General features: G+C 39.8%; 1 protein-coding gene across 2 annotated transcripts in view; it reads right to left on the bottom strand.

Moving 5' to 3' along the window:
- SLC41A3 (solute carrier family 41 member 3) overlaps positions 1-22,279 on the bottom strand; it is a 65,645-nt gene extending 43,366 nt beyond the window's left edge. The window contains exons 1-2 of one of the 2 annotated variants that reach the window (XM_089521148.1): positions 21,959-22,279; positions 4,188-4,502 (exon numbers count right to left, since the gene is read on the bottom strand). In XM_089521148.1, coding sequence (XP_089377274.1) covers positions 4,188-4,478 — 291 coding nt within the window. In that variant the 5' untranslated portion in view covers positions 4,479-4,502; positions 21,959-22,279. Of the gene's footprint in view, positions 1-4,187; positions 4,503-9,942; positions 10,126-21,958 lie in introns of those variants that run through there. The other variant, XM_089521157.1, reaches the window with a different exon arrangement.
- Positions 22,280-26,487: the final 4,208 nt, after the last annotated feature.

Here is a 26,487-nt window from a genome sequence, read left to right as displayed (position 1 = left end):
TCTGCTGTTGCTCATGCAACTTTCAAAGGAGCCTTGTTGGTGCAAGGAGGTTTGCAATCCCATTCATGTGTCTTTTCTGACAGAACCTGCTTCATCTCTGATGCTCTTTGATTCATTTAAAAAAAAAAAACAACCATTCACATTACAGTGCTCACTCCACATTCACTGGAGTTAGGGGTGAAAGACAACCATGAAAGTGGGAAAATTGCACATAAAAAAACATTATTCTTTTTTCCTGAAAGAACATCTCTCTAGAATCCCCAGGTCCTCTAGTGCAACTCTATAGCCAACATCTGCCAAAAGTTCATACAATCATGCTGGAGGACCTACAAATGTCTAGAGAAGTGTTTTCTCTAGGAAGTTCTAGGTTCTCCAACACAACTCTATGGTTAACATCTAGCAGAGATGTGTGGGGGGCACCTAGACATTTCTAGAGAGAACATAGTAATCAAAATTGAAAATAATCAAATCAAAGCCAAAAATGTGGAGGGACAACTATTTAAGTATATGTGGGGGTTGCGACAGTTAAAAAATGTTGATACAACAAACATGAACCAGAGTGGCTGCTACAAGCTGAGTCTCCCTTATCTGAAATGCTTGGGATCAGAAGTGTTTTAGGTTTTGGATTTTGAAATACCATATTCATATATAAGTACATAAACTGATATTCTGAAGGTGGGACCCAAATATAAACAAAAACTTCATTTATGTTTCATATACAACTTGCACACATAGTGTGATGACAATTTTATATAATAATTCTTAATAATTTTGTGCATGAAACAAAGGTTGTACACACTGAACAATCAGAAAGCAAAAGCATTATTATCTCAACCACCCATGAAAAAGGTTTTTGTTTTTGGAGTATTTCAGAATAAAGGAGACTCAACCTGTACTGGATTTCATGTCAGTGAGGTGGTGAATCCAAGTTTCTGCCTGAACTTGAAAGGACCTTCCGATTAAACCCCAGAGTGTTTGAGACTCAAATGCTTATCCTACTCACACAACGAGAACAACAAAATAACAAACAAATTAAAAGCAGATGTTTTGAAAACAACTGTATGTGACATATAAACCAGATTAAGTATTTATTTAAATAATTAAATATTAAATAATATACTATTAAATAAATAAGAAATACACTTCATTTTGTCCCTTTGGAATATTTCAATGCAACTAGCTTGGGCTCTTAGAAAAACCTTTCAGAAATTTATATGGTATGCAGAATTAACAGGACATGCATTTTTAGTTTTGTTTAGCAAACACAAGTTACAGAAACACGCTACATCAATTTACATCACCCCTCCCCCACCCCGGACACTTAAATTTTCTGGTAAATCTCTATCACTGCTTTAAACTGTGCTTGGAAATGAAGCCAGAATGGCTACTGAAGCACTGGCAAGATACGTTCCCAATAACAGTTCTTAGTTACCAGCCTAGCAGCTTGATAACAGGAGACCTTTATTGCATCTTCATCTTAAGTGCTTCCATACTAGTCTCTAATTATGCAACTGCCCTGCTTTGTCTGCTGAATTTGACGCAGGGCCCAGATGAGACTGTCTTCCATTAGCAATCCTCAATGTTTCCGCACTTCAATTTCCATCTTTTTCCTGTTAAAGTGGGAAAGTTAGACTGATTGATTGCACTAGGAGCCAACTTCGGGAAGCACCCTCAGAATCAATTCACATGTGAATTTCTGATATGTTGTCTCCATGCATTTTTCATACGATCTAGATTTTCCTGTGAAAAAACCAAATGATTCTTCCAACAAATACTCAAGTGCAATTTCATCCTGTGAACTGGTCCTAACAAAATTTATCGTGGCATGAATTTTTAAAGAAATATGTTTGGAACCATGTCTCAGAACATCTGTGTGAGGTTGCCTCTCTTAATTTTCTCCCAACATTTCTCCTTGATACCCAGATTTTTCCATGATGACTTTGGCAATCCCCCATCATCCACATCCTACATGAGAGCTTGGACAAATTACTTCTGGAGACTACAACTTCCCAAATCCCCCAGTCAACATGACTACATGCTTTGGGAATTTGAGAACTGTTGTCCAAAAAAGAGGAACTATTCCAGGTTTTCACCTACTACAACACAGCCTAAAATTAAGCCTAAGAGTGGGAAAATGAAATAATCACAGAAGTACAGTATATTAATTGTTTGTTTATACAGGACATCATTTTCTTTCCTGTCACATCAAACTTTAGGCCAGAGGTGGGCAACTATGGAGTGGCTGATGGGAATTGCAAGCCAGAAACCTCTGGAGGGCCACAACTGCTCACCTCTGGTTTAGACAGTAAACTCATTGGGACAAGGACCTGTCCTCCTGCCCTTTCTAAGAGACCACCAACACAGAAGGCACCATACAAACAAGGAAGTGAATGAGAACAACAGCAGCAAGCTTGGTAAAGATGAAGAGAAGAATGTCAACTCTTGATTACATTAACAAGGATTGAATTAGAGATAACACCAAAGCAAAACACTTGTTCCCAGATATTTCTGTAATAGCCAGGATGGCTATCTTTAGTTATCTGACTAAAAAAAATCAGCCACTGGTATAGTTCAGTAACACTGTTTTAACCATTTCAAAAGGGCATATATTAAAAACATGGTGCCTGCTTACTAATGGGTAATGCAGCACAACAGTTAATATGAGAATTCTTAACAAGATTAACAGTGTTCTTCACTATCTAGAGCTAAGGAATACAACATCATTTTGAACTACGAGGGACCTCTAATCTTATGGAACCTAATTGATTTCTGTAATGCTGAAGAACAGCGCCAGGAGAAATATTAACTCCATCTCTGTGAAAGATGTCAGGACAGTCAACATGGCTCTTAGTGTCATCCTATCAGACAGATAAGGGGCAGCCTGACCTGCTACTTTACAAGTTAAATAAATTTATTGGTGGGGGAGGAGGACTGGCAGTGATGAAAAGAGTAACTTGGTCAATTCTTGTTTAGTTTTAGAAAAATCTTAATTCTCAAAATAAAATGCTGGGTAAGAGTCAACTTTTTTCTATTAGAGTTCTTTGTTTTTTCATCACAAGACACTAGATCTTATTCATGTAAGGCTGTAATTCTACTTGTGTATTTATCATTAAACTCAGGTGGCCAGTCATCCAAATAAACTTTTTTACAATGTGCAGGGGTGGTGGCAGACATGTTTATCGGTTGCAGCAAAGAGTCTTGTGGTGCCTTAAAGACTAACATTTTATTTGGCATAAGCTTTTGTGATAAAGTTTGCTGCCATCCACAAATGTTTATGCTAACTGATTAATCTTAAAGAGGCCATCAGACTCTATGTTGTTTGTTTTTAGATTTATACTTTTAAGACCATCTACTTGTTCCACACATTCCATGTCATTTTCTACAGCTACTGCATTAAAGGCAATTCCAGAAATCAAATTAAAATAATCATAAATAAAATAAAAAAACACCACAGACTAGTTGAGATTAACATGGAGAAGGGCAGAGTCACCCAGAAAAAAATGTATGTAAAGAACCATCATCAGGATTGCATCTAGTTAGAGAGAGTGTTGTCTCTGCTGAGAAGCTTTGAAACAGTAGAAAAATATGTGGGCAGCCTAACTGCATGGCTACATACTAAGTTCAATAAACCATATTTTAAAGTAAGTACATACAGTAACTGCCAATCTAGCAGTTTGAATGCATGCAAATGCAAGTAGATAAATAGGTACCACTTTTCAGTAGGAAGGTAACAGTGTTCAGTGGAGTCATGCTGGCCACATGACACCAGAGCAGCCCTCGGACAATGCTGGCTCTTTGGACTAGAAACAGAGATGAGAACCATTCCCTACAGTCGGTTACGACTAGTCATATGTCAAGGGACTACCTTTACTTTACCTTTACATACAGGATTGATGTCTTACAGTCTGACCCTATGCATGTGCTCTCAGATGCAAAGCTTAGTAAACTCATCAAATCTAAAAGTACAAGATTGCAACTTCAAGAGAAATATAGGTACAGACAGTCAGCTGACTTCACAGTGCTACAATCAATACAGCAGGGAGAGAATTAGTCATCCACTCAAAAAAAGATGAGCCTCTGTGGCTTGCCTGCCCTAGGCTGACAATACCTTAAGAAGCATGATAAATCCTGTTCTTTAGTAAGAGGTCACACTGAAGCAAACACAAAGAACTTCCCATTCTTCCTACCTGAACATAATCCAAGACCATCCCTGCAAGGACCATGCCCATGCCTGCTAGCATGTATGGCAGGAGCACCTGTAGGCCAATTGCAAGGGCAGATTCCTCCTGAAGCTTTGCCATTGCCACTTTTGCTTCAGCAGGCTGCTTTGGTGGACGGAGCAAAGGGCCATCCTCTGTCCCATGGCTGCCAAGTTTGTTCTCTTTATGTTTACTCTTGCTCTTTGCTTTGTGCCTTGATCGCTCTCCATTTCTAGTCCGGCCTTCCTTCCGTCGCTGTCGGGTTTCTTCACCTTTCATTTTGCTCCTTCCAGTTCAAAAGTCCTTTGGTCAGAGGTGAGATGGGCATCAAATCAGAAAGAGAGAAAAAGAGAGGTTATAAGAAAAAGTATTCCATGGTGCCTTTGAAACATTGGGGTGGGGGAGAGAGAACATCCTGGTGTTCCTTGCTATGCACCTAGGCTCTATGTGGTAATTGACTATCCTAGAATGATGTCCATTTGTACACATTTCACCAGAGACAATTATATAAACAATCAAATACACACACACACAAACAGCCTGTCCAGTCAGATGAGTCTCATGATGCTGTGTCACTGTTAAACTGAGGCGGTCTCAGCCTATAATGGGGTTTTCTTGGCAAGATTTGTTCAGCATGGGGTTGCCTTTGCCTCCTCTAAGGCTGAGAGAAGGCAATGGCAAACTTCCTCTGATCAAATCTTGTCAAGAAAACCCCATTATAGGGTTGCCAAACACCAGAAAGAACTTGAAGGCACACAACACACACACAATGAATAACAGACCTTCAAGTAAAAAAACAAACAAACCACTTTTAAAGGCCTGAAGTAGAAAAGATATCTGCCTATTCCAGTTCTTGGGGCAGGAGATAATTTTGTGAATCCATGCGGTTCCTGTGAAGTCCTAGGGACAAAAGAATTACCCCCTAGACTTGCCATAGCTGCTCATCTCTGCTCCAGAATGATGATCTAAATCAGGGGAGGGACTCCTGTGGCTAAATGTGGTTCAACTACACTTCCCATCATCCCCAGCCAAAATAGGCCAGGGTTAACAGTGCTGGAAAATGCAATCCAACCACATCTGGACACATCTAAACAGAGCTGTAGCAATCTGAAGTTGGAAGAAATCAGTCATATTTTGGGGAACATTTGTCTTTTGAAATACACCGTGTTCCTTAAATGACAAGATGCCTGGCCCTGGAAGAGTTGGTAAAGCTTACTTTACTTGCTGGACACACCTGTGTGTGTGTGTATGTGTGCACCTTCAGGTCTGTTGCGGACACAGCAAGCACCACAAATATTTGACTGCCCTGGTGGCGCAGTGGTTAAATGCCTGTACTGCAGCCATTCACTCGAAACCACAAGGTTGCGAGTTCAAGACCAACAAAAGGGCCCAAGCTAGACTCAGGCTTGCATCCTTCCGAGGTCGCTAAAATGAGTACCCAGACTGTTGGGGGCTAATTAGCTTACTTGCTAATTAGCTTACTTGCTGTTCACCGCTATGATCTTTGGAATAGTGGTATATAAATAAAAAAACAAAACAAAAACAAAAAACAAACAAACAACAAAATGTTTTTACGACCAACCCAAAGAGCTTCAGTGCTGTTCTTTCATCTCCAGCGATAGGTGTGCACACAAGTACACAGCACAATTGGTGGTCTATGGTATGAGCAAGAGATGCTTAATCCCATCATTTTACACAAGACTTCCAGCAGACAGAACTGATTTTTTTTTAAACGGGTTCAAGGCTGTCCCAGATTCAAAGGTTTGCTTCACATTTTATAACTGTAGTGTGAGAAGCTCGCTTTTCCAGTACCTGTTACCTTGCTTTGTGAAGATATCTGGTCTGTATCCTCACTGCAGAAATAATGCAGTTTTACATTGCTTGAACTGCCATGGCTCAATGATATGGAATTCTGCGATCTGTAATTTTGGGTGATGTTTAGCCTTTTCTAGTGAGATCCAGCATGGCTTAGCAGTGATTTCAGCAATGACTATGACCAGGGGTAGGCAACCTGCGGCCCGGCGAGGCCTTGGGACCGGCCCCAGCCCGGTCCTGCCGCCGATTGCCGCCGGGGCCTTTGGCGTCTCACGCAAGTGGCATGGTGGGGCAACTGTCTATAGAAGCCTCAGAAACATGCATTTATCTTAACATGTTTTAAAAAATCAGCAAATTTTTTCGCGTGTCCTCCATTTTTTATTTAAAAAGTGCCCTCCATTTGAAAATTTTGTCCTACATTTGTCCCGGTTTATTTATTTAATTTTTAAAAAATTATTTAATTATTTGTTTTTTGGCTTCGGCCCCCCAGTTGTCTGAGGGACAGCAACCTGGCCCCCGGCTCAAAAGGGTTGCCTACCCCTGGACTATGACTCTGGAGATGAGGGTTCAAATCCTAGCTTGGCCATGTAAACCTACTGGGTGATTCTGGGCAAGTCACACTCTCTCAGCCTCAGAGGAAGGCAATGGCAAACCCCCTCTCAAAAAACTTAACAAGAAAACCCCATGATAGGTTTGCCCTAAGTCAGAAACGACTTGAAGGGACACAACAAATCAGAAAGCTCTGGTGTCCCCCAGACAGCATCACAGAGTTGGAAGGGACCTCAATGGCCATCCAGTCCAATGCGATTCTGCCATGCAGGAACTCATAATCAAAGCACTCCAAAAAGATGGGCATCTAGTCTCTGTTTAAAGACCTCCAAAGAAGGAGATTCCTGTAAGAATATGACAAGAAAATACAATGGAAATATGGCAAGAATATTTTGTATTGTTGCAGGATAGGCGGTCATTTTGTCTGTCTGGTTGTTTGTCTTTTTTGCTTGTATATATATATATATAGTGATATGAGTAATAATTTGTGTTAGAGTTAAAATAAAAGGAGCTTATTAGGTATGTTATGTAGATAATATGTGTTGAGATAATAAAAACCAAAGAAGGAGACTCCACCACTTTCCAAAGGAGCTCTTACTGTCAGGAAGTTCCTCCTGATGTTGAGGTGGAATCTCTTTTCCTGGAGCTTGCATCCATTGCTCTGGGTCCTAGTCTCTGGAGCAGCAGAAAACAAGCTTGTTCCCTCCTCAATATGACATCCCTTCAAGTATTTAAACAGGGCTATCATATCACCTCTTAACCTTCTCTTCTCCAGGCTAAACATCCCCAGCTCAGCAAGTCTCTCCTCATAGGACATGGTTTCCAGACCCTTCACTATTTTAGTTGCCCTCCTTTGGACACACTCGTTTTTCAACATCCTTTTTAAATTGTGGTGCCCAGAACTGAACACAATATTCCAGGTGGGCCCTGACCAGAGCAGAATAGAGTGGCACTATTACTTCCCTCAATCTAGACATTATACTTCTATCGATGGAGCCTAGAATTACATTTGCCTTTTTAGCTGCTGCATCACACTGTGAAGTCTACTAGGACACCTAGATCTCTTTCAAATGTAGTCTTGTTAAATCAGGTGCCCGCCATCCTATATCTGTGTATTTCATTTTTTCTGCCCAAGTATATTTATACATCTCACCGTGTTGAAATTTATTTTGTTAGTTATGGCCCAGCTTTCTAAGCTATTCCGGTCATTTTGAATTTTGATCCTGTCCTACTCCTCCTAATTAAATGTCATCTGCAAATTTGTTAAGCGTGCCCTCTATTCTTTCATCCAAGTCATTTATAAAGATGTTGAATAGCACTGCCCCAGGACAGAGCCCTGTGGGACCCCACTGGTTACTTCTCTCCAGGATAAAGGAGAGCCATTCCTGAGCACCCTTTGGGTTCAGTTGGTCAACCAATTACAAATCCATGTAACAGTTGTATTGTCTAACCCACCATTTTCTAGCTTGTTTGCAAGAATGTCATGGGGGGAATTGTCAAAGGCGTTACTGAAATCAAGATATACTATATCCACAGCATTTCCTTCATCTACCAAGCTGGTAATTTTATCAAAGAAAGAGATTTGTCTGGCATGATTTGTTTCTCTGAAACCCATGTTGACTTTTTGTGATTATGGCATTGCTTTCTAGATGTTCACAGACTCTCTGTTTAATGATCTACTCCAGAATCTTTCCTGGTATTGATGTCAGACTAACTGGACGATAATTGTTGGGATCCTCTTTCTTCCCCTTTTTAAAGATGAGGACAACGTTTGCCCTCCTCCAGTCTGCTGGGATTTCTCCTGTTCTCCAGGAGTTTTCAGAGATTATTGCCAATGGCTCCGATATTACATTTGCCAGTTCTTTTAATACCCTTGGATGTAGTTCATCTGGCACTGGAAACTTATATTCATTTATATTAACCAGGTATCCCTGTACACAACAAAGTACAAATCCAAGGATTCCATAGGATGGAGCCATGACAGTTAAAGTGGTGTGAAACTACATTAATTCTGCAGTGTGGCAGCAGCCCTTATTTTGAAAGCTGGCACAGTTTTCCCCCCACATTTGGGTGGCCTAATAATGATATTACATGGATTTTGAAATATACTGTAAGGAACCACATGGACTGGGCAGGTGATGCGTTCACTTCTCTCACCTTTCAAATGCCTTTTGCCATTTCTTCATTTTTACCTCCCTCATTATAAAAATACCTTCTTTTTCTGAGCAAATCATTCATGTTTTTAGCAAACCATTCAAGGGGGGGGAGAAAAGCTTATGATACGTACATTTGCAATGAATTTGAACAACGTCAGCAATTTAGGGATGGTAAAAGGCCCCCTCGCCAAATAATAATAATAATAATGATAATTTGGGGAGGGGGCATTTTGCAATCCTTATATTGCTGACACTGTTCTAATTCATTATGTAGATGGATGCTAATGTTATGTAGTAGGATTATTATTATGCTAATGTTATGTAGATGGATGTTTATTATTATTATTATTATTATTATACTCATGTTACGTAGCTGGACTCTGCTTGTTGTTATTATGATGCTAATGTTATGTATCTGGACATTGCTTACTATTATTATTATTTTGCTAATATTATGTAGCTGGATGCTGCTTATTATTATTATTATTGTTATACTAATGTTGTGTAGCTGGACTCTGCTTGTTATTATTATTATTATTCTGCTAATGTTATGTACTACTACGACTACTACTAATATTTATTATTATTATGTAGCTGATGCTAGTTATTATTAATATTATTACTATTAGAAAGGCAGGAGAGATATAAGTACATAATAATAATAATAATAATAACAATGTCCTTATATCTTTCCGCCTTTATCCCAAGGTGGCAAACAGCCAATTTAAAATAATAATAATAATAATAATAATAATAGTAATACAATATTTTTTTTAAAAAGAGTACAAAAAATTTACAATGTATGAACATTATTTAAAAAAAACAATTACACAATCAAAAAAGTTAAAACAGTTAGGCATTAAACTGTTAAACGTGTTAATATATATATATATATATATATATACACACACACAAACCTTCACACAGCATTTCCAACCACACAACCAGTTTAAGGAACCCCAAAACTACACAACATTACACTGCCTATAAATAAGTTATATTATTATTATTATTATTATTAATGTCCCCAAATTACACAGCATTTAAAACACACACACAAAAAAAAGGCCCCACAAACAGCCTGCCTAAACAAAGGAACCCCAAAACCCAGCCTGTCTTTATGATGCTGATGAGGCCCCAAAATGGAGTGCAATAAGGGAGAGGCACCTCCCTTTATGATGCCTGCTCTAGAGCAAGGCTGCCTCTGAGCCAAAGAGACTCACCTCCTCTGCCTTATAGCGCACCTCTGCAGGGCATGCAAATGAGCCCAACGGTATGCAAATGACCCCAACAGCACGAGGGGGCGTGGCTTCGCCCACACCTGGGACCGGCCGCTGTCAATAGGGAGATGGAGCACGCTCAATTCCCTTCCTAACCCTCGCCCCCCCATTCTCCACACATGGTTCCGCCCCCTCTTCCAGGCAGGCGACCAACCTAAGCGGAAAGGGAAGCACCACCTCGACAGAGGGGGGGGGGAGAAAAGTCGGCGCTGAAGGCGGGACAGGGAGGGGCCTGTGTGGTTGCTCGGCAACGGAGAGCCCGGCCCAAGCGAGGCCTAGGACGACTGACTAAGCCTCAAATTGCGCTTTTTTGGACTTCAACTTCCAGAATGCCAGGCTGTGGGCCAATATGTCCGAGGCTTCTGGGAGCTGAAGTCCAAAAGCCTCTTAAAGGGCACAGAACACATTTAGGGGTAGCTGTGTTGCTGGCCATTTAACAAATTCGTTTAACAAAATGAAAACAAGTATGGCGGGAATCAAGAAGAAGAAGAAGTAACATATAAAGGACAACAGAATCTGGAAACACAAGAAAGAAGGGAAAAGGGAGAAGAGAAATTACAGAATAAAATTGACACAATTGGGTTGTTGTTTTTTAAAAATGTCTGTTTGTATGAATTGTACAGTTGATGAAATGTCAATTGTTGCTGATTGATTTTCCTTAAAAATAAATAACAAATCCAAACAAAAATCCATCAGTGATACCTTTTTATTGGGCAACCAAAATGCACAATACACTTGTTGCAAGCTTTTGAAGCTCCATGGCTTCTTCTTTATCTGGCAAGATGTCACAAACCAAACAGGAGAGAAAAACAAACACACAAATGGAGATGTAGAGGGTATGATGGGGAGGATATCTGTTTGCTGGCAGGCTCCTTCTCCTTCTGGCCATACATCCTCAAAGTCCAGGAAATTTAAAGTCCATTTGCATTTCAACAAGGACTCCTCTTTTGCAGTCCAATATTCCAGTTGGACTAAGGGTTAATAGACTAGGGATGGAAATGGCAGGAGCTACGCGAAGGCCTCTAGGTCAGTGATACCCAAACTGTGTTCTTTGAGAGTTTTAGGACTTCAGCTCCCAGAAGCCTAAGCCATATTGGCCAACAGTCTGGAATTCTGGGAGCTGAAGTCCAAAATCCCTTAAAGGGCACAGTTTGGGACCACTGCTCCCTACTAGGCTATTAGCCTTTAGCCAGTCACCCTAGGCCAGGCCCTCCTCCGTTGTCTGCGCAGTCCAGTTCCATGGGGCTTTTATTGGCCTGGTAACTCGGCAGGATGAATGCAGTTTGGCGCCATTTTAATGGTTGTGGATCCACACTATGGAATCCTGGGAATGTGTAGTCTGTGGTGGATGACTAGGCACTGCAAAATGGAGGACATTTCAAGAAAAAATGGGGGACATGACCAAAGAAAAGCCTGAAATACTCATAGAAATGTGAATTCATCCTTCATCATGCTCCAAATGGAGGATATCCTGGAATTCTTCCTGGGCAGAAGGTTGAAATGGGGGACAGGTCCTGGAAAAGGAGGACCACCTCTGGTCACCCTGTCTCTGACATAAATGGTTCACAAAACTACAAATCCCAGAATTCCATAGCACTGAGCCATGGCAGTAGCATTGTCAAACTGGGTTCTTTTTACACTGTAGATGTAACCATTGCAGGGCCTGGCAAAGTTGTGCTTGAAGACTTTATTTATTTATTTATGGTATTTAGACCCCGCTCTTCAGCACTAAAGGCTCTCAGAGCGGCTTACTGATAGTTATTCAGATGGTTCCTTGCCCTCAGGCTTACCATCTAAAAAGACATGACACAAAAGGAGAAGGCAATGGCGATGGGAACGGGATCAAGTCCAGTGGTTCTTCTCTCCCTCCGATGCCTGGACTGCCAAGTCACCTTGTCATCAACAGTCCTGCTCAGGTCTTGCATATTCAAGGCTGCGGCTTCCTTGGCCTCATTCCCACTACAAAATAAACCATTATTGAGTCGAATCGATGAAGCAATTTAGCGCCGAATAGATGTTCACACTGTTCGAGCCCTGATCAAACCTACCCATTTCAATTTAATCCACTTCGCATTCACATTCAGCAATGGATCGATTCAACATGGAGTCGCCTCACGGGTGACTACGCCACAGGAACTGAATCAAATAGTGCGTTCACACTTGCGCTGAATTGATTCATTTCAAAAGAAGTGGGGAATGCTGCAGATCCAGAAGAACTGGTTGAAATGGGTTTAGCGCTGTGCCCCCCCGCTCAGCAAACCGCACCAGAAATTCAGCGCAAGTGCGAACAAGGGCCAGTTAAACCAGTTCAGATCATCTTGAAAACCAGTTTATTATGTAGTGGGAACGAGGCTATGAAGACACACCCAACTAAAGGTGGTGGCAGGTTTGGGTGTGCAACGCCAGTACCCTGGTGAGAACAAGCCGTGATACCCAAAAAGATCTGAAACTAGATGTAAAGTTCAAAAAAGGGGGGAAATTTAATTTAAAAGACAAAAATAAAAGGTCTTCTCCTCCCCAGCTCTAAACCAAAGATACTTTACAGTTTAGCTTTCTTCCAGAAGACATCTCTCTGGGTCCGATGTAGTTTGTTCTCCTTACTCAATGAAGCTGGTGCAGGGTCTTTCAGCTCCTAAATTCTTCTATTTTCTATGCTAATGGTAACTGATTTGGCTAAGCGGTGTAAGAAATGCCCTTTCCGGCTGTCTGGGCCTGCTTGCCACCAAAAGACAGCTCTCTGCTTGCTCACAGCAAAGACTGCTCCAACTAAAACCTCTAGCTACAGCACAGCCTGCTGGGAAAGGGCAAACCAAACCTAGAAATGATGCAGGGGAAACCTACAGCTCCTCCCATAAACTAATACAAAGAACTTTTCTACACTAAAATAATCTATGGCCTGAACCAACACAAAGGAAAATGCAGGGGGAAATTCAAACAGTCCTGGCAGGACATCACAGAGGCCCTTGATTGAGTCCATTCATCTGGAATGCAGTCTTCCTCTTTTCCTGTTGCCTTTTGCCTTATCAAGCATTATTATATTTTCTGGTGAGTCATGTCTTCTCATCATGTAGCCAAAGTACAACAGTCTCAGTTTAGTCATCATGACTTTGAGGAAGAGTTCTGGCTAAATTTGCGCTAGAATCCATTTATTTGTCTTATTAGCAGTCCATAGTATCTGTGGAATTCTTCTCCAGCACCACATTTCAAATGAGATTATTTTCTTCCTATCAGTTTTTTTCACTGTCCAGTTTTTACAGTTATACATAGATACAGGGACTATGATGGCATGGACAATCCTAACTTTAGTATATACAGGGAATATGATGGCATGGACAATCCTAACTTTAGTATTCAATGATACATGCTCACACTTCAGCATCTTGCCTAGTTTCTCCATAGCTGCCCTTCTAAGACCTATTCTTCTGATACCTTGACTGCCTTCTGCATTCTGATTAATGACTGATCCAAAGTATGGAAAGTCTTGAACTATTTGAATGTCTACATCACCTACTTTAAAGTTAGGCAAATCATCTGTGATTGTTTTTGTTTTCTGAATGTCCAGCTGTAAACAGCCTTTGCGCTTTCTTCCTAGACATCTGAATATCTTAAATTGTTGATGTTCCTTCCAGTTTTCATGCCTCCTTCTTGTGTGTCTGATCCTTCTTTACGTACCATATGTTCAGTATACAAAAGTTAAACAGATAGAGTGATAAAATCCAGCCTCCATGCCCCCTCTGCCAACAAGAAACCATTTGGTTTCTCCATATTCTATCTTAACATTAGCCTCTTGTCCTGAATACAGGTTATATATCAGGACAATCTAATGCTGTGGCACACCCTTTCTTTTAAGATCAATCCATAGTTTTTTATGATCTTCACTATCAAAGGTTTTGCTATAACCAGCACAGGGTGATTTTCTTTTGAAATTTTTGGTGAGCTCCATTCTCCAATAGTTTTTTGTGTGCTTGCAGTATAATCTTTAGCGGCTCCTCCATTTCTAAACCCAGTTTGGACACCTGGCACTTCTCACTCCATATATGATAAAAGTCTTTGTTTTAGAAATTTGATCATCACTTTGCTTGCACTGGAAATTAATGCAATCATCCTGTTGTTATTGCAATCTATGGTGTCTCCTTTTCTGGAGGTTGGAATGTATAGTGAATGTTTCCAGTCTGTGGGTCATTGTTTTGTTTTCCATATTTGTTAACAGATTTTAGTTAGAACTACAGAAAATTTTGTCTCTATAGCTTGATTTATTTCATCCAAGTGCTCTGAGTGCACCTTCCGCTTCACTTTCTAAAACTGGAGGCTCATCGTCATATGATTCTTCCTTGAATAAATCTATCATGCTTTCATCTCTTCTATTTAGTTCTTCTGTGCATTATTTCCATCTTCTTTTTATTTCTACTTTATCATGTAATGTGTTCCCCTGCTGGATGCAGTGCATCTCTACTCTTGGTTTAAATTTCCCTTTGATATCCCAGATCTTGTGAAAGAGGTCTCTTGTTCTTCCCTTTTTCTGTCACCATATATTTCTCTGCACTGCTTATTATAGTAGTTCTCCTTGTCCCTGCACACAAGTTGCTGAACAGTTGCATTCAGGATTCTGGCTCTATTTCAGTCACCTTTTACTTTTGCTGCTCCTCTGTCCTTAACTTCTTGAAGAGTTTCATCTGTCACCCACTGAGGGTTCTCTTTCTTTTTGGCTGCAAATAGTGTCTTTTTGCATGTCTCCCTTTCAATGTCCCTGGCTTCAGTTGAGTTCTTCTGGCTCCTGGTCATTTAGGGTTGATACTGAAAATCTATTTTTCATATTATCTTTGCATTCTATGGGGATGTTCTTCAGATTTTAGTTCAGCATGGTGGTTGGGTTAGTGTTCTTTAGTGCTACACTAATTTTTGACATTAGCAGTTCATGGTCTGTGCCACAATCTGTTCCTGGTCTTGTTTTCATAGAGAAAATGAAGCTTCTCCACCTTCTGTTTCCAATTATGTAGCATGTAGTATATTTGATTTCAATATGATATCCTTGCATACAGTTGCTTCTTGGGCTGCTTGAAGAATGTGTTTGTGATGAACAAACTGTTTGCCTTGCAAAATAAAGTCAACTGGTCTCTCGCTTTCTTTCTTGAATGTAGGCTAAATTTTCCTACAATCTTTGCTTCTGTTTTGTTTCTTATTTTTGCATTCCAATTACTTATTAATAACAAGAACTTCTGTTTTGGTGTGTGATCAACTTCTTCCTGGACTCCAGCTTGGAATCTTTCAATTTCTTCTTCTTCTATCTTTATAGTTGAAGCATAAACGTTGATTTACGGCATATTGATGTATTTCCCCAGAGGTTTTATTGAGATAATCCAGTCAGACTTTGCATTATATCCTTTGATTGATTTTGCTACATCTCTCATTATTATTAATGCCACCTCATTTCTTCTCAGATATTCATTTCCTGAGTAAAACACTGTGAAATTATCTGGCTCAAACATGTCCTATTCCTGTCCACTTTAGCTCACTCATCCCAAGTTTTGCAATGTTTATACATTCCATTTCTTGGTGCTGCATCTGCACTGCAAAAATAATGCATTTTGATATTGCTTTACCTGCCATGGCTCCATGCTATAGAATTCTGGCATTTGTAGTTTTGTGAAATATTTAGCCATCTCTGCTAGAGAGCTCTGGTGCAATAAAAAAACCAACATATCCCAGGATTCCATAGCACTGAGTCATGGCAGTTAAAGCAGTGTCAAACTGCATTATTTCTACAGTGCAGATGCATCCTATGTCTAGCTTTCCCTGAATTATGCTTCTCACATTCTGTATTCCTATAATATGTGTTGTGCAGCTTCAGCCTTTCCTTTTGCCTCTGAAAACATGAACTGCTGAACATCTGTTTGCATCATAGCCACATACCTGTCCTCTGTTCTATCTCAGTAATACTCTGAGTGCCATCCAACATGGGAGTCTCATCTTCTGAGACTATCTTTTGTATCATCTGGATTGTCGCATCATCGGGTTTTTGTGGTAAAAGCTCTTCAAAAGGAGATTTAATGTGCCTCCCTCTGTGCTGTACTAACAAGTGTTAGCTAAGGTGCCACTGCTGTTGTCTCTCAGAGACCCTTTGCCAGGGTCACCCTCCAGACCTTACCATTGTCCCAATGCCAGCTAGACAGAGGACAAGGAGGAAAAGAGGACAGACTAGGTGAGCAGAAAAATACTTTATAAAAAAGAGCTTCTTTGTCAGAGTATCGGTTAACTTGGGTAATGTAGCATCATGTTGTGTGAAAGATGCCTCTGAAAAAAGATACAGGACTTGGTTTGAGCTCTTGGGCACCTTTTAGTTCCTGCCTCCTCTTTTGGCTTTGCCTTAAAAAACGATTCTAATGCTGAGCCTTTGCTCAGTTTTAGCTTTTTACATGATAGGATTTTTTATTTTTTGGTTGTTGTTTTTCAATTGTAACTTATATTTAAAAAAGATCAAGTAACAGTTTTAAACACCCCCAGAAGCACCCTTTTCCTCCAGTTCATTGCTTTAAACAGTTGTCACTTTTTTCTTTTTTCTTTTCTTTTCTTATTTATTTATATTTGGTCTATTGCCTTAATGTTGGATGCTTTGAGAAACTCTTAACTGCACAGTGGGATTGTGTTGTTATTGTTGTTGTGCTCCTTCAAGTTATTTTTGACTTATGGCAACCCTAAGACAACAGTTTTTTGGGGCTGAGAGTGTGAGACTTGCTCAAGCTCACCCAATGAGTTTCCATGGCCAAGCAGGGAATCATACCCGGATCTCCAGAGTCGTAGCCTGACGCTCAAACCACTACACCACACTGGCTGTCAATTTTCAAAAAAGCTAAATAAATGACAAGCTAGAAATATAAAGATGCTGGTGTGTCAGACAAGTAGGGAAGCCTGTTGTTAATGGAAAGAATGCTTGAAAATGCCATTTGTGGTTTGTTTTGTTTTGTTTAATGTGGGAACCAGAGGAAAACAGAGTGGAATGGAAGATAACCTGATGCCCTTTGAGAATGAGTACAGCTAGTACTACAACAGGTAATGATTAACTAGTTCCCTTATGGAAAGAGAATGAGTGGCACCCTAACTCCAGCAGTGTCAGTAAGCAAAACACAAGAGCCAAAGGCACCCAGTAGGAATTTCAACCTGAATCTTTCTCTGTGCTAGCCCTGACCTCTGTACATCTCTTGCTCTTACAAGGAATGTCTATCTAACCCTCAATAACTCTCTATCTTACTTACTGTGGAAAGCTTATGGCTTCGTATTCATGAAAAGAAAACTACATTTCACCTCTTCATTGGCAGTGTTGTGTTTATTTTTACATCATACAGACCAGGAAGATTGAATTCTAGGCCTGGAAACTAGCTCCAGGAGTAATATTATGTGGTTACATGTATTTCCTAAACAGCCACTGTGTAAACCTGCTCAATCAGAACTTGGAAAATAAAGGATCAAATTAAAAATAAAGGATCAATAAAAGCAACTCATTTTGCTACTTTGCACGTCTCCTACCTTTGCTACAGGCCCATTCAGCTGTAACTATGACATATGAACAGGGATCTTTTTTTTTTTTGGTCAGCTTTTCTTTAGCATTTCTGCTTACCAGTTTAATCTTATAAGGTACAGCACATCTATGCTGTGGTGATTTAAATGACTGGATGCATTTGTTCATTAAGACTAATCATCCCTACAATCTCTTGCTTAGGGGCTTCTTCTAGTCGCTTTTGGCTGATGGGCTCACAAAGGTATGCAAAATAACACAGATTTTACCCAAGTGTGACTTGCCCATGTGGGCTTTCACAACAGAGTGGGGATTCAAACCCTGTTCTCCAGAGTTACAATCAATGATCAAATCACTACATCACAAATGGTATTTTAAGCCACAGCCTCTGCACATTGAAAAACAAGTACAGTATTACTGATGCTCCTGGGCAAACACATTTTTGCTCAACTGAGCAGCACATTTGAGGGCTATTTTTGTAATTGAATGATATCTTGGGATTTTGGATGGTAGCCAATAAAGAATAATTTGCCAAATGCAGAACTTAATGTTTAAATTATAAATGTATCATCTGATGGGGGCAGAGGAAGAATCTTGGCCACAACATTAGTTTGTGATCTATCTTTTTGAAATAATATATGCATTCTAAAATAATAACTTTTCCTTTAAAAACATATTTGCATGTTTATTTCTTGATGTTTTTGGCTTTGGGTTGGGAAAGAGTGGAATTTTCAACTAAACCCAGTACTGTGAACCTTATGGGATTAATAAACAGAAGAATAATGGATTTGAGAAGTCTGATGTGGTGAAGCTTCATCATTTCTGAATTGCGAACATCATGTTCCATGTGAGCTAGCACAAAGTTTAGAAGCTTAAAAAAATTAATGTGCCAAGAAGGAAGGCAGAAATCATATATGTATATTTTGTTTAAAAGAGCCTGCTTGACCAGACCCTTAACTCCCACTTTATTAATCATTTCTGTTCTTCAGTTTATATTTAATAAGCCTTTTGAAATGCTGGATATGCCTGATAAGCCATTTCTTTTCTACAGTAGTATGTGTTCAACTCATTCATTCATGTGGTTCCTCTAAATGTTTGCAGATCTTCTAGAGTAGGGGAACAGAATAATTTTGCTTCTAACATATTCTTGGCGCAACCCCCCCAAAACAAAACACCTCTGCTTGAAACATGGTAGGCCAAACAAGCAATTTAATCAGGGCTAACTGTGCCAATGGATGATTTAGCAAAGTACCCCCTGTGAACCTCCTCATGTTGAGGGCCGCTGGACCATGGGCAAAGCTTTGAAATATTGCTGCCTTTTTTGGACTATAACTCCCAGGATCCCCTGGTCTGCATCATTAACAGCAGCAATATTTCTTGACCTGGTTCTGAAAGGAAGCAATCAGCTATACAGTAGCATATAAACGCGGAGCCTCTGTGAAGTAAAGAAAAAGGAACTACTGGCTCTCAAATCATGAACAGTATTTTTCATTCATCGCTGAATAATCATAAGGTGATTACAGACATATCATTAAGGGTTAATTGAGCTTCCAGATAAAGAGCGAGTAAGGAATAGTGGATCAGATGATAGACAAGAATTGGTAGACCTAGCTTCAAATCCAATTAGATAAATCGAGAGGACCATTCTCAGACAGTAAAAGGAAGAAAAGGACCAAATGCAGGCTAAAAACCAACCCTCTAAATCAGGGCTGTTACCCAAAAAATGTGAAGAGGGGGGAGACTTGGGGTCCACACTGACAATGCCAGTGTGGTATTTGAGGGGGGAATTATTAGCTAAAAAGGAGGCCTGCAAGAGGTGGGTGACAAGGGGAAATTTATACCTGTGTATTTGCATAGTAGTTTTAAAATGCTTTCATTCTTTACACATCTTATTGTTGTTGTTAACTGTCTTCAAATCAACCCTCACTCATGGGGGAATCCACCCTGTGGATGAGACATCTCCAAGACCCCCATCCTCCACTGCTCTGCTTAGCTCCTACAAATTCATACCTGTTACCTCCTTAATTGACCCCAACCACCTACTATGCAGTCTTCATCTCTTTCTGCTTCCCTCTGTGCTCAGTTGTATATCTTTACTCTTTTAGGATCAGTTGACTTTCATAACTGATCTTCCCATACCTAGTTTTCTTCTGATTTCTTGACTATAATCTTTTTGGTAAGTGTTTGATCCAAGGTACAAGAACTCGCTTATTATGTTGATTTCCTAATTGTCTAGATTAAATGTATTTTTAATATCAATTTTATTGTAGTTGTATATTAGGATGCGGAATCATGTGGCTCTCCAAAGGTTATTGGCTTGCCGTATTCCTCAGCATTAGTTACGTTGGCTAGATCTGCTGGGATTTGCAACAGGGTTTGTAGTTCATAAATTCATGTTGGTAATGAGTTACCTTAGATCTATGAAAACCCTATTGTTTTCATAAAAAGGTATGGCGATGTACATTATTAGTTCATCCCAGCAATGACCCAAGCTATTGTGATGCGGCAGCTAACAAGGCCAATGGGATTTTAGGCTGCATCAATAGACGTATAGTGTCTAGATCAAGTGAAGTAATAGTGCCACTCTATTCTGTTTGGTCAGGCCCCACCTAGAATATTGTGTCCACTTCTGGGCACCCCAATTAAAAAAGGACATTGAGAAACTGGAGCGTGTCCAAAGGAGGGCGACTAAAATGGTGAAGAGTCTGGAAACCATGCCCTATGAGGAACGACTTAGGGAGCTGGGTATGTTTAGCCTGGAGAAAAGAAGGTTAAGAGATTATATGATAGCCCTGTTTAAATATATGAAGGGATGTCATATTGAGGAGGGAGCAAGCTTGTTTTCTGCTGCTCCAGAGACTAGAATGCGGAACAATGGATGCAAACTACAGGAAAAGAGATTCCACCTCAACATTAGGAGGAACTTCCTGACAGTAAGGGCTGTTCGACAGTGGAACAAACTCCTTTGGAGTGTAGTGGAGTCTCCTTCCATAGAGGTCTTCAAACAGAGGCTAGATGGCCATCTGTCGGGGATGCTTTGATTGAGAGTTCCTGCATGGCAGGGGGTTGGACTGGATGGGCCTTCTGGCCTCTTCCAACTCTACGATTCTATGATTCTATGGCCTGTTACAGACTGCCAAAATAAAGCTGCTTCGGGTCTCTTTGGAGGTATGTGTTTAAATGATGCATGCATCCTAAGAATCCGGAAGCTGCATCAAAGCTGCATTCCAGTGCTTAGGAATGGAGTGTGGCTTTGGCATGACCTCCGGACTCTTAGGACCCATGCATCATTTAAATAGCATACCTCCAAAGAGACCTGAAGCAGCTTTATTTTGGCAGTCTGTAACAGGCCAATGATTCTATTTTACTGTCTGTAGATGGGCATCAAATGTGCCATCCACACTCTCAAGTCAGTCACATAGTACTTGAAGCTAGTCATGTTATTTGTGCCTGAGGAAGAAAATATCACAGGCACCGCCATCCCTGGCTTTAAAAATACAAGTACTAAAGCAGTAAATTGCTAACAATGTTGTTAGCCTTTCATGACACCCAAAATCTGCTGCTTGATACTGTCTCTGCACTCTGCCCAGTAGGAGGGTCCTCTTGTAGTAAAATTAGAAATTAGTAAATTACAGATTGTTTGCCCTGGGTGAATCAAAATAATTGCTTATCCATTGTGGTGTGGCAACAAAACAAAAACATGGATCCTCTCATTTAAAGATAGAAGAGATTTGATACTTTGCTAAAAGATGAATTGCTATGGAAGAAGGCAGGCAACGTACTCCATTCTTTATTAGGCAACTCAAAAGAATTTTTTCCTTTACAAAATGGGGATTCTAGGGTCAAGATGTGTGAGACATATTTCCCAAAATAGCAGTGCTGCTCAACTATGTGTGTACGCATAGTACATGTTGCCTATATATATATATATATATATAGTCCTGTTCATGTGAGTGTAGTGTTTAATAGCTTCGGTCTTTGTTACTATAATCTAGCTAGGGCACATTGTATATTTAAATGATAAAATAATATTTCATAAAGTATGTTTAAATACTACATGGAACATTCTGATACATTAGGCCCTAGAAGGTGGTCTGAGTAAAACGGATAAGTATTTTAAATCTCAGAATTTTAGAGTCTGCAACATTTACGCACAAGAAAATATATCGCACTAGTCTGAGTGAATGGAGGTTATATTTAGAAACAGAATTTTCTATGACAAACTGAAATTGTAAATAAATATGATGCTAAAACATTTCTGTCTCCTCGGTTACAAAATGGGTATAATGTGCCTTGTCATTATTGCTATTGCTAATCATACACACCCAACTAGCAAAGTACAACAAAACCTTTATAAAGAAACAACATTCTATTAACCAAACATCTGCACAATGAATTGGAACCATGCTGTTTATGTTCTTTAAATATTTTCAGATTTTGAATTGTTACCTCTAGATCGGTGCCAGAATAACTGTGTGCTCTAAAAGCAGCCCATTTCAGGAAAAGAGTTGCTAGTCGAAAAGATTCTTTAGACTTGTCTTATTCAGTCCCAGAAGATTAAGGCTGCCCCCAAAGAGTTGCAACATCTTGCAAGTGACAGTAATTAAAACCTGCAGCTGCTGTGTTCCAGAGCTTGCATCATTTCAGGTGTCATTTTAAAACCAGCCAGGCTTAAATTTCAGCTTGTTCGGCATGATTGTGTATCTTCACAAGTGATGTTTCCCATTGCACAGCCTGTGGCATGAGAAGGTCTCCTCGCCCCTTTTAGAAAAATCACTGGATCCCCAATAGTTATATGTATTTCCATCTTGCTTACACCAGTTATTATCATAAAGACTTAGGTGGAATAACTAGGGTGGAGCAAGAGAAGGGGCTGTCCGTGTTAAAATTAGCAGCCTCACCATGACATATTTAGCCTTGATATCCCCTTGTGTGCTCATTTCAGCTGAGCATTAAAAAATACCTTAAGAAATTCAGAGAAAGAAGGGGAAAGAGACAGCACACACGTTTTCTGGACCCTAGCTAGTATTGTATGAATAATTAACCAGGGTTTTTTTAAATACGTTTTCATGGCCATTCCTTTAAGTGGACTGATGTATCTAAATAGGCTGTAACCCACAAAAATTATCCTAAATAAAACTTGTTAGTCATTAAGGTCTCACAGGCTTCTTTGTTGTCTTTACTAACACAGCTCCCCTCCTGGAAATTCATAAATAGCAGCCAGATCTAGTGATGTTTTCAAATCTTTTACCCCAAGTCTAGGGTTGCCATAAGCCAGGACCTCCAAACCGGGACAAATGTAGGACAAATGTAGGACAACATTTTCAAATGTAGGACACATTTTTTAAAAATGGAGGACGCACAAAAAATGAGGGTATTTTAAAAATGTTAATATAAATGCATGTTTTTTAGGCATGATCAAAATGGAGGACATTTTGGCATTATTCCTAGACAGATGGCAGAAATGTACTTGCCCTCGGGTTCAGCTGTACTTCTCAGAAGTGTGTACTTGGGCAAGGGACTGTGGTTTTTCTTCACTGTGCATGAGTTTGTAAAAATCACAGCAAGTTACATTGGCCGTGCCTCAGAGGCTTGTTGATATCAATATCATCATCATCATCATCATCATCATCATCATCATCATCATCATCATCATCACTATAATTGTCCAAGAAAGGCAGACTTGTTAGCATTCAAAGCGCCATAAATACACAGAAAATGCACTTGCATATATGCAATAATAAAAATCAATAAAATAAAATAAAACAAGCAATAATAAAAATTAATGAAATAAAATAAAACAAGCAATAATAAAAATTAATGAAATAAAATAAAGACAAGCAATAATAAAATTTAATAAAATAAAAACAAGCAATAATAAAAAGTAATAAAACAAAATAAAACAAGCAATAATAAAAATTAATAAAATAACATAAAAACAAGCAATAATAAAAATTAATGAAATAAAATAAAACAAGCAATAATAAAAATTAATAAAATAAAATAAAAACAAGCAATAATAAAAATTAATGAAATAAAATAAAACAAGCAATAATAAAAATTAATAAAATAAAATAAAGACAAGCAATAATAAAAATTAATAAAATTAAATAAAAACAAGCAATAATCCTGGAGGTGGGGCCAAACCGGGGCGGGACCGTGCGGACCCGCCCCAAACCTGGAAAGTCCCGCCCCCAGGCGGGATATGGAAAGCCTACCCAAGTCCCAAGTCAAGTCTCGAGTCCTAGCAAGATACTTTCAAGTCAAGTCTCACGTCTGCTTCTCCTAGGAAAAGTTTTAGAGGGCTTTTTTGTTGTGCAGCAGCGACAGGCTGAATAGACCTCAACTCCTTCCCCAATGAGTGTATGGCACGTTTCTTGGAGGGGAACAGAAAACACATTGGACAATGGGCTTGAGAAATGGAGCACATCCTGGAGGTATGAAGCAAAAATGTTATTCCTTTTGACATTCCTCATCATGGCAACAGTTCTCGCAATTCTCTTTGGATCCCTGTAGGTGACCTTTAACCAACACAGACAGCAGTAAGATTTAAGGTTCTAGTAGATTTTGAAAACTGGCTGGTTTTTGTTCTCAGCAGTTTGGTCATGGAACATGGTTATAAAACAAGGCAAGAGAAAAATCCCCATGCTAGTTATTAAAAACTACCTCAAGAGCATCAAGTTTACTATAACATCCCCATTATTCTGTCATATATGAAACACACGGATATATTACACAGTCCTTTCGCTTCAAATATTTTGAGTACTAGGCCAACCCAATTCCCTTCTCTGTAATTTTTTTTATAAAAAAGAAACCTAATAGAAATAAGGTGATCAGTTACAAAATCTCTCACACACCCTTCAATGTAGGGTTTGCAGTCTGTCCAGGAATCATTTGCAGTGTGCTTGACAAATAGCCATCCAGCCTCTGCTTAAATACATGAGGATAGAGAAAAGTAGTGGCACAGCTCCCATCTGAAATACTTCAACATGGCTGTGGAAATACAAATTGTCAAGTGGAGACTAGTCTTGCTCTGGCCTTCTCTGAGGACAATAAAACAAGTCAAACATAATTGGAATTCACCAACCCATCCGACTGCATTTCCATGGGTCTGAACCCAAAGTACTTTTTATTTATTGACTCATTGCATTTTTTCCACCTTTCTTCCCAGCCAGGAGCTAAGGAGTTTTTAACCATCACAATCTGATTAAATGCAAATAAAACAGCTATAAGTTTTAATATTTAAACTGTGATATTATAACACAATTATATTTAAATAAAAAAATGTGACCGGGGCAAATGTATTGGGACCATGCTCCGCTGTCGAATTGATCCATTGGTTGAGATCACACACTGGTTTATGTGGGAATGGGGCCTAGGAATGCAGGAGAGGAGAGAGAAACGTGGTCATTTTAGAAGAGCTGAAAAAGTGAGAGGACAGAGATTTAACCAGGACTCTCCCTGCCAAATTGGGCTGTTGAAAGGTATGGTATATTCCTTCACTCTGTCCTCAGACTAAATTATTTCCCACACTGGAGACCAGAGCTTAGAAACATTACTTTTTTGGACTACAATCTCTCAAGTCCTTCAGGTTTGGGAGATTCTGTGGGCTGTAGCCCCCCCCCCCCCCCCCCATAACATTTCTCATCTGTTCTGGACACACATGTGATCTACTACTGTAGCATAGTTCTGGGTAAGCCCCCCAGTACAGAGAGGACAGCGATTTCGTTTGTCTTTCAGCTGTCTTGAATCTGCTTGCTGAGAGTGGATACAGCTGGTGGGCTATGTTTGACTTGAGTGTGCATGTATATGTGCTATCAAAGGGGGAAGAGGAGGAATGTACTGGTGTGCATTATGAATACTGTAGGTTCGCTGCATTCCTGCAGAATTGCCATCCAGCTGCTGACATGGCTTTGAGAAAGGAAGCCAAAAAAATTACTGAGCAGGAGCAACATAGTACAGAGTATGTCCAGAGAAGGTTTCCATTAAGCAGAGCTATTTCTTACTTCGTTCTCTTTTAAAAATTTATTTACGCGTAGCTATTGATAACAAGTCATCCTCTTTCTTGGAACATTTTCGAACCATGTATGCTTAAATCCGTGTATAAAAAATCCATGTATAAGAAGGGCCGACTGTACTTTTACAGCGTTCATCAGCTTCTGCTCATCCTCAGGAAAGGCCAGCATTTTCTATGGCAAATTGGACAAAAGGTCTCACTCTACTGTGACTTTCCCAACCTCTGCAGTGTAAGAAAAGGAGTAAGCAATCTCACTTTGGAGTTGGTAAGATGCTAATGGACAGATAACAGATGTGACAGAGTTTGATATGGAATTGAGTATTGGACTCTAGGAAAACAAGTTGCCTGATTACCGTAACTTATTACAAATGCATTAAACAAGAAATGTCCATACTTCTCTTACAAGTCGTTAATAGTGCATTATTTGGACCTAGGGTACACCCTACAGGGAAAGAATAATTGCTGTGCACCTCTGTTACCTACAATCAGGGTGAGCAATTGTAGCATGCAGGCTATATGTGGTCTCAGGGATGTATGATGAACTCTAGCTCCCAGGCCCAAGTTCTTTGGCCCTCAAATTGGTCCCTCAGAAGCCTCTGGTGGTGTAGTGGGCCATTTTTTTAGCCTGTCTGACCTTTTTTAGCTTCCCTCCCCAAAAAAGCATTCCCTGGTCCAGGCAGAAGAGGAGGATGGCCCCAGTTGCCCCCTTCAGAGTCTTCTAAGGATGGGACTGGTCCTTCCTCTGTGAAATTTTTGGGGTGTGTGAGGGAATGCAACCAGGGGTTCAGTCTCCTGGAAGATGCCTATCCCTGCTTTAAATACTGACTGTTTAGTTTAGAGTTGGAAAGAAGACAGAAGTCTGTATTGGGGTAGGGATTGACATACAAAAAGTCCCCTGGCAGAGCTCACCTTTGCTTAGCAAGAAGATCAACACTGCACACTGTAGGGGAAACAACAGGTC

Source organism: Sceloporus occidentalis, unplaced genomic scaffold (assembly GCF_023333645.1).
Source record: "Sceloporus occidentalis isolate IW3139 unplaced genomic scaffold, rSceOcc1.0.p SCAF_1, whole genome shotgun sequence".
In the NCBI taxonomy this organism is placed as follows: Eukaryota; Metazoa; Chordata; class Lepidosauria; order Squamata; family Phrynosomatidae; genus Sceloporus; species Sceloporus occidentalis.
This window is presented reverse-complemented; position numbering and strand designations above follow the sequence as displayed.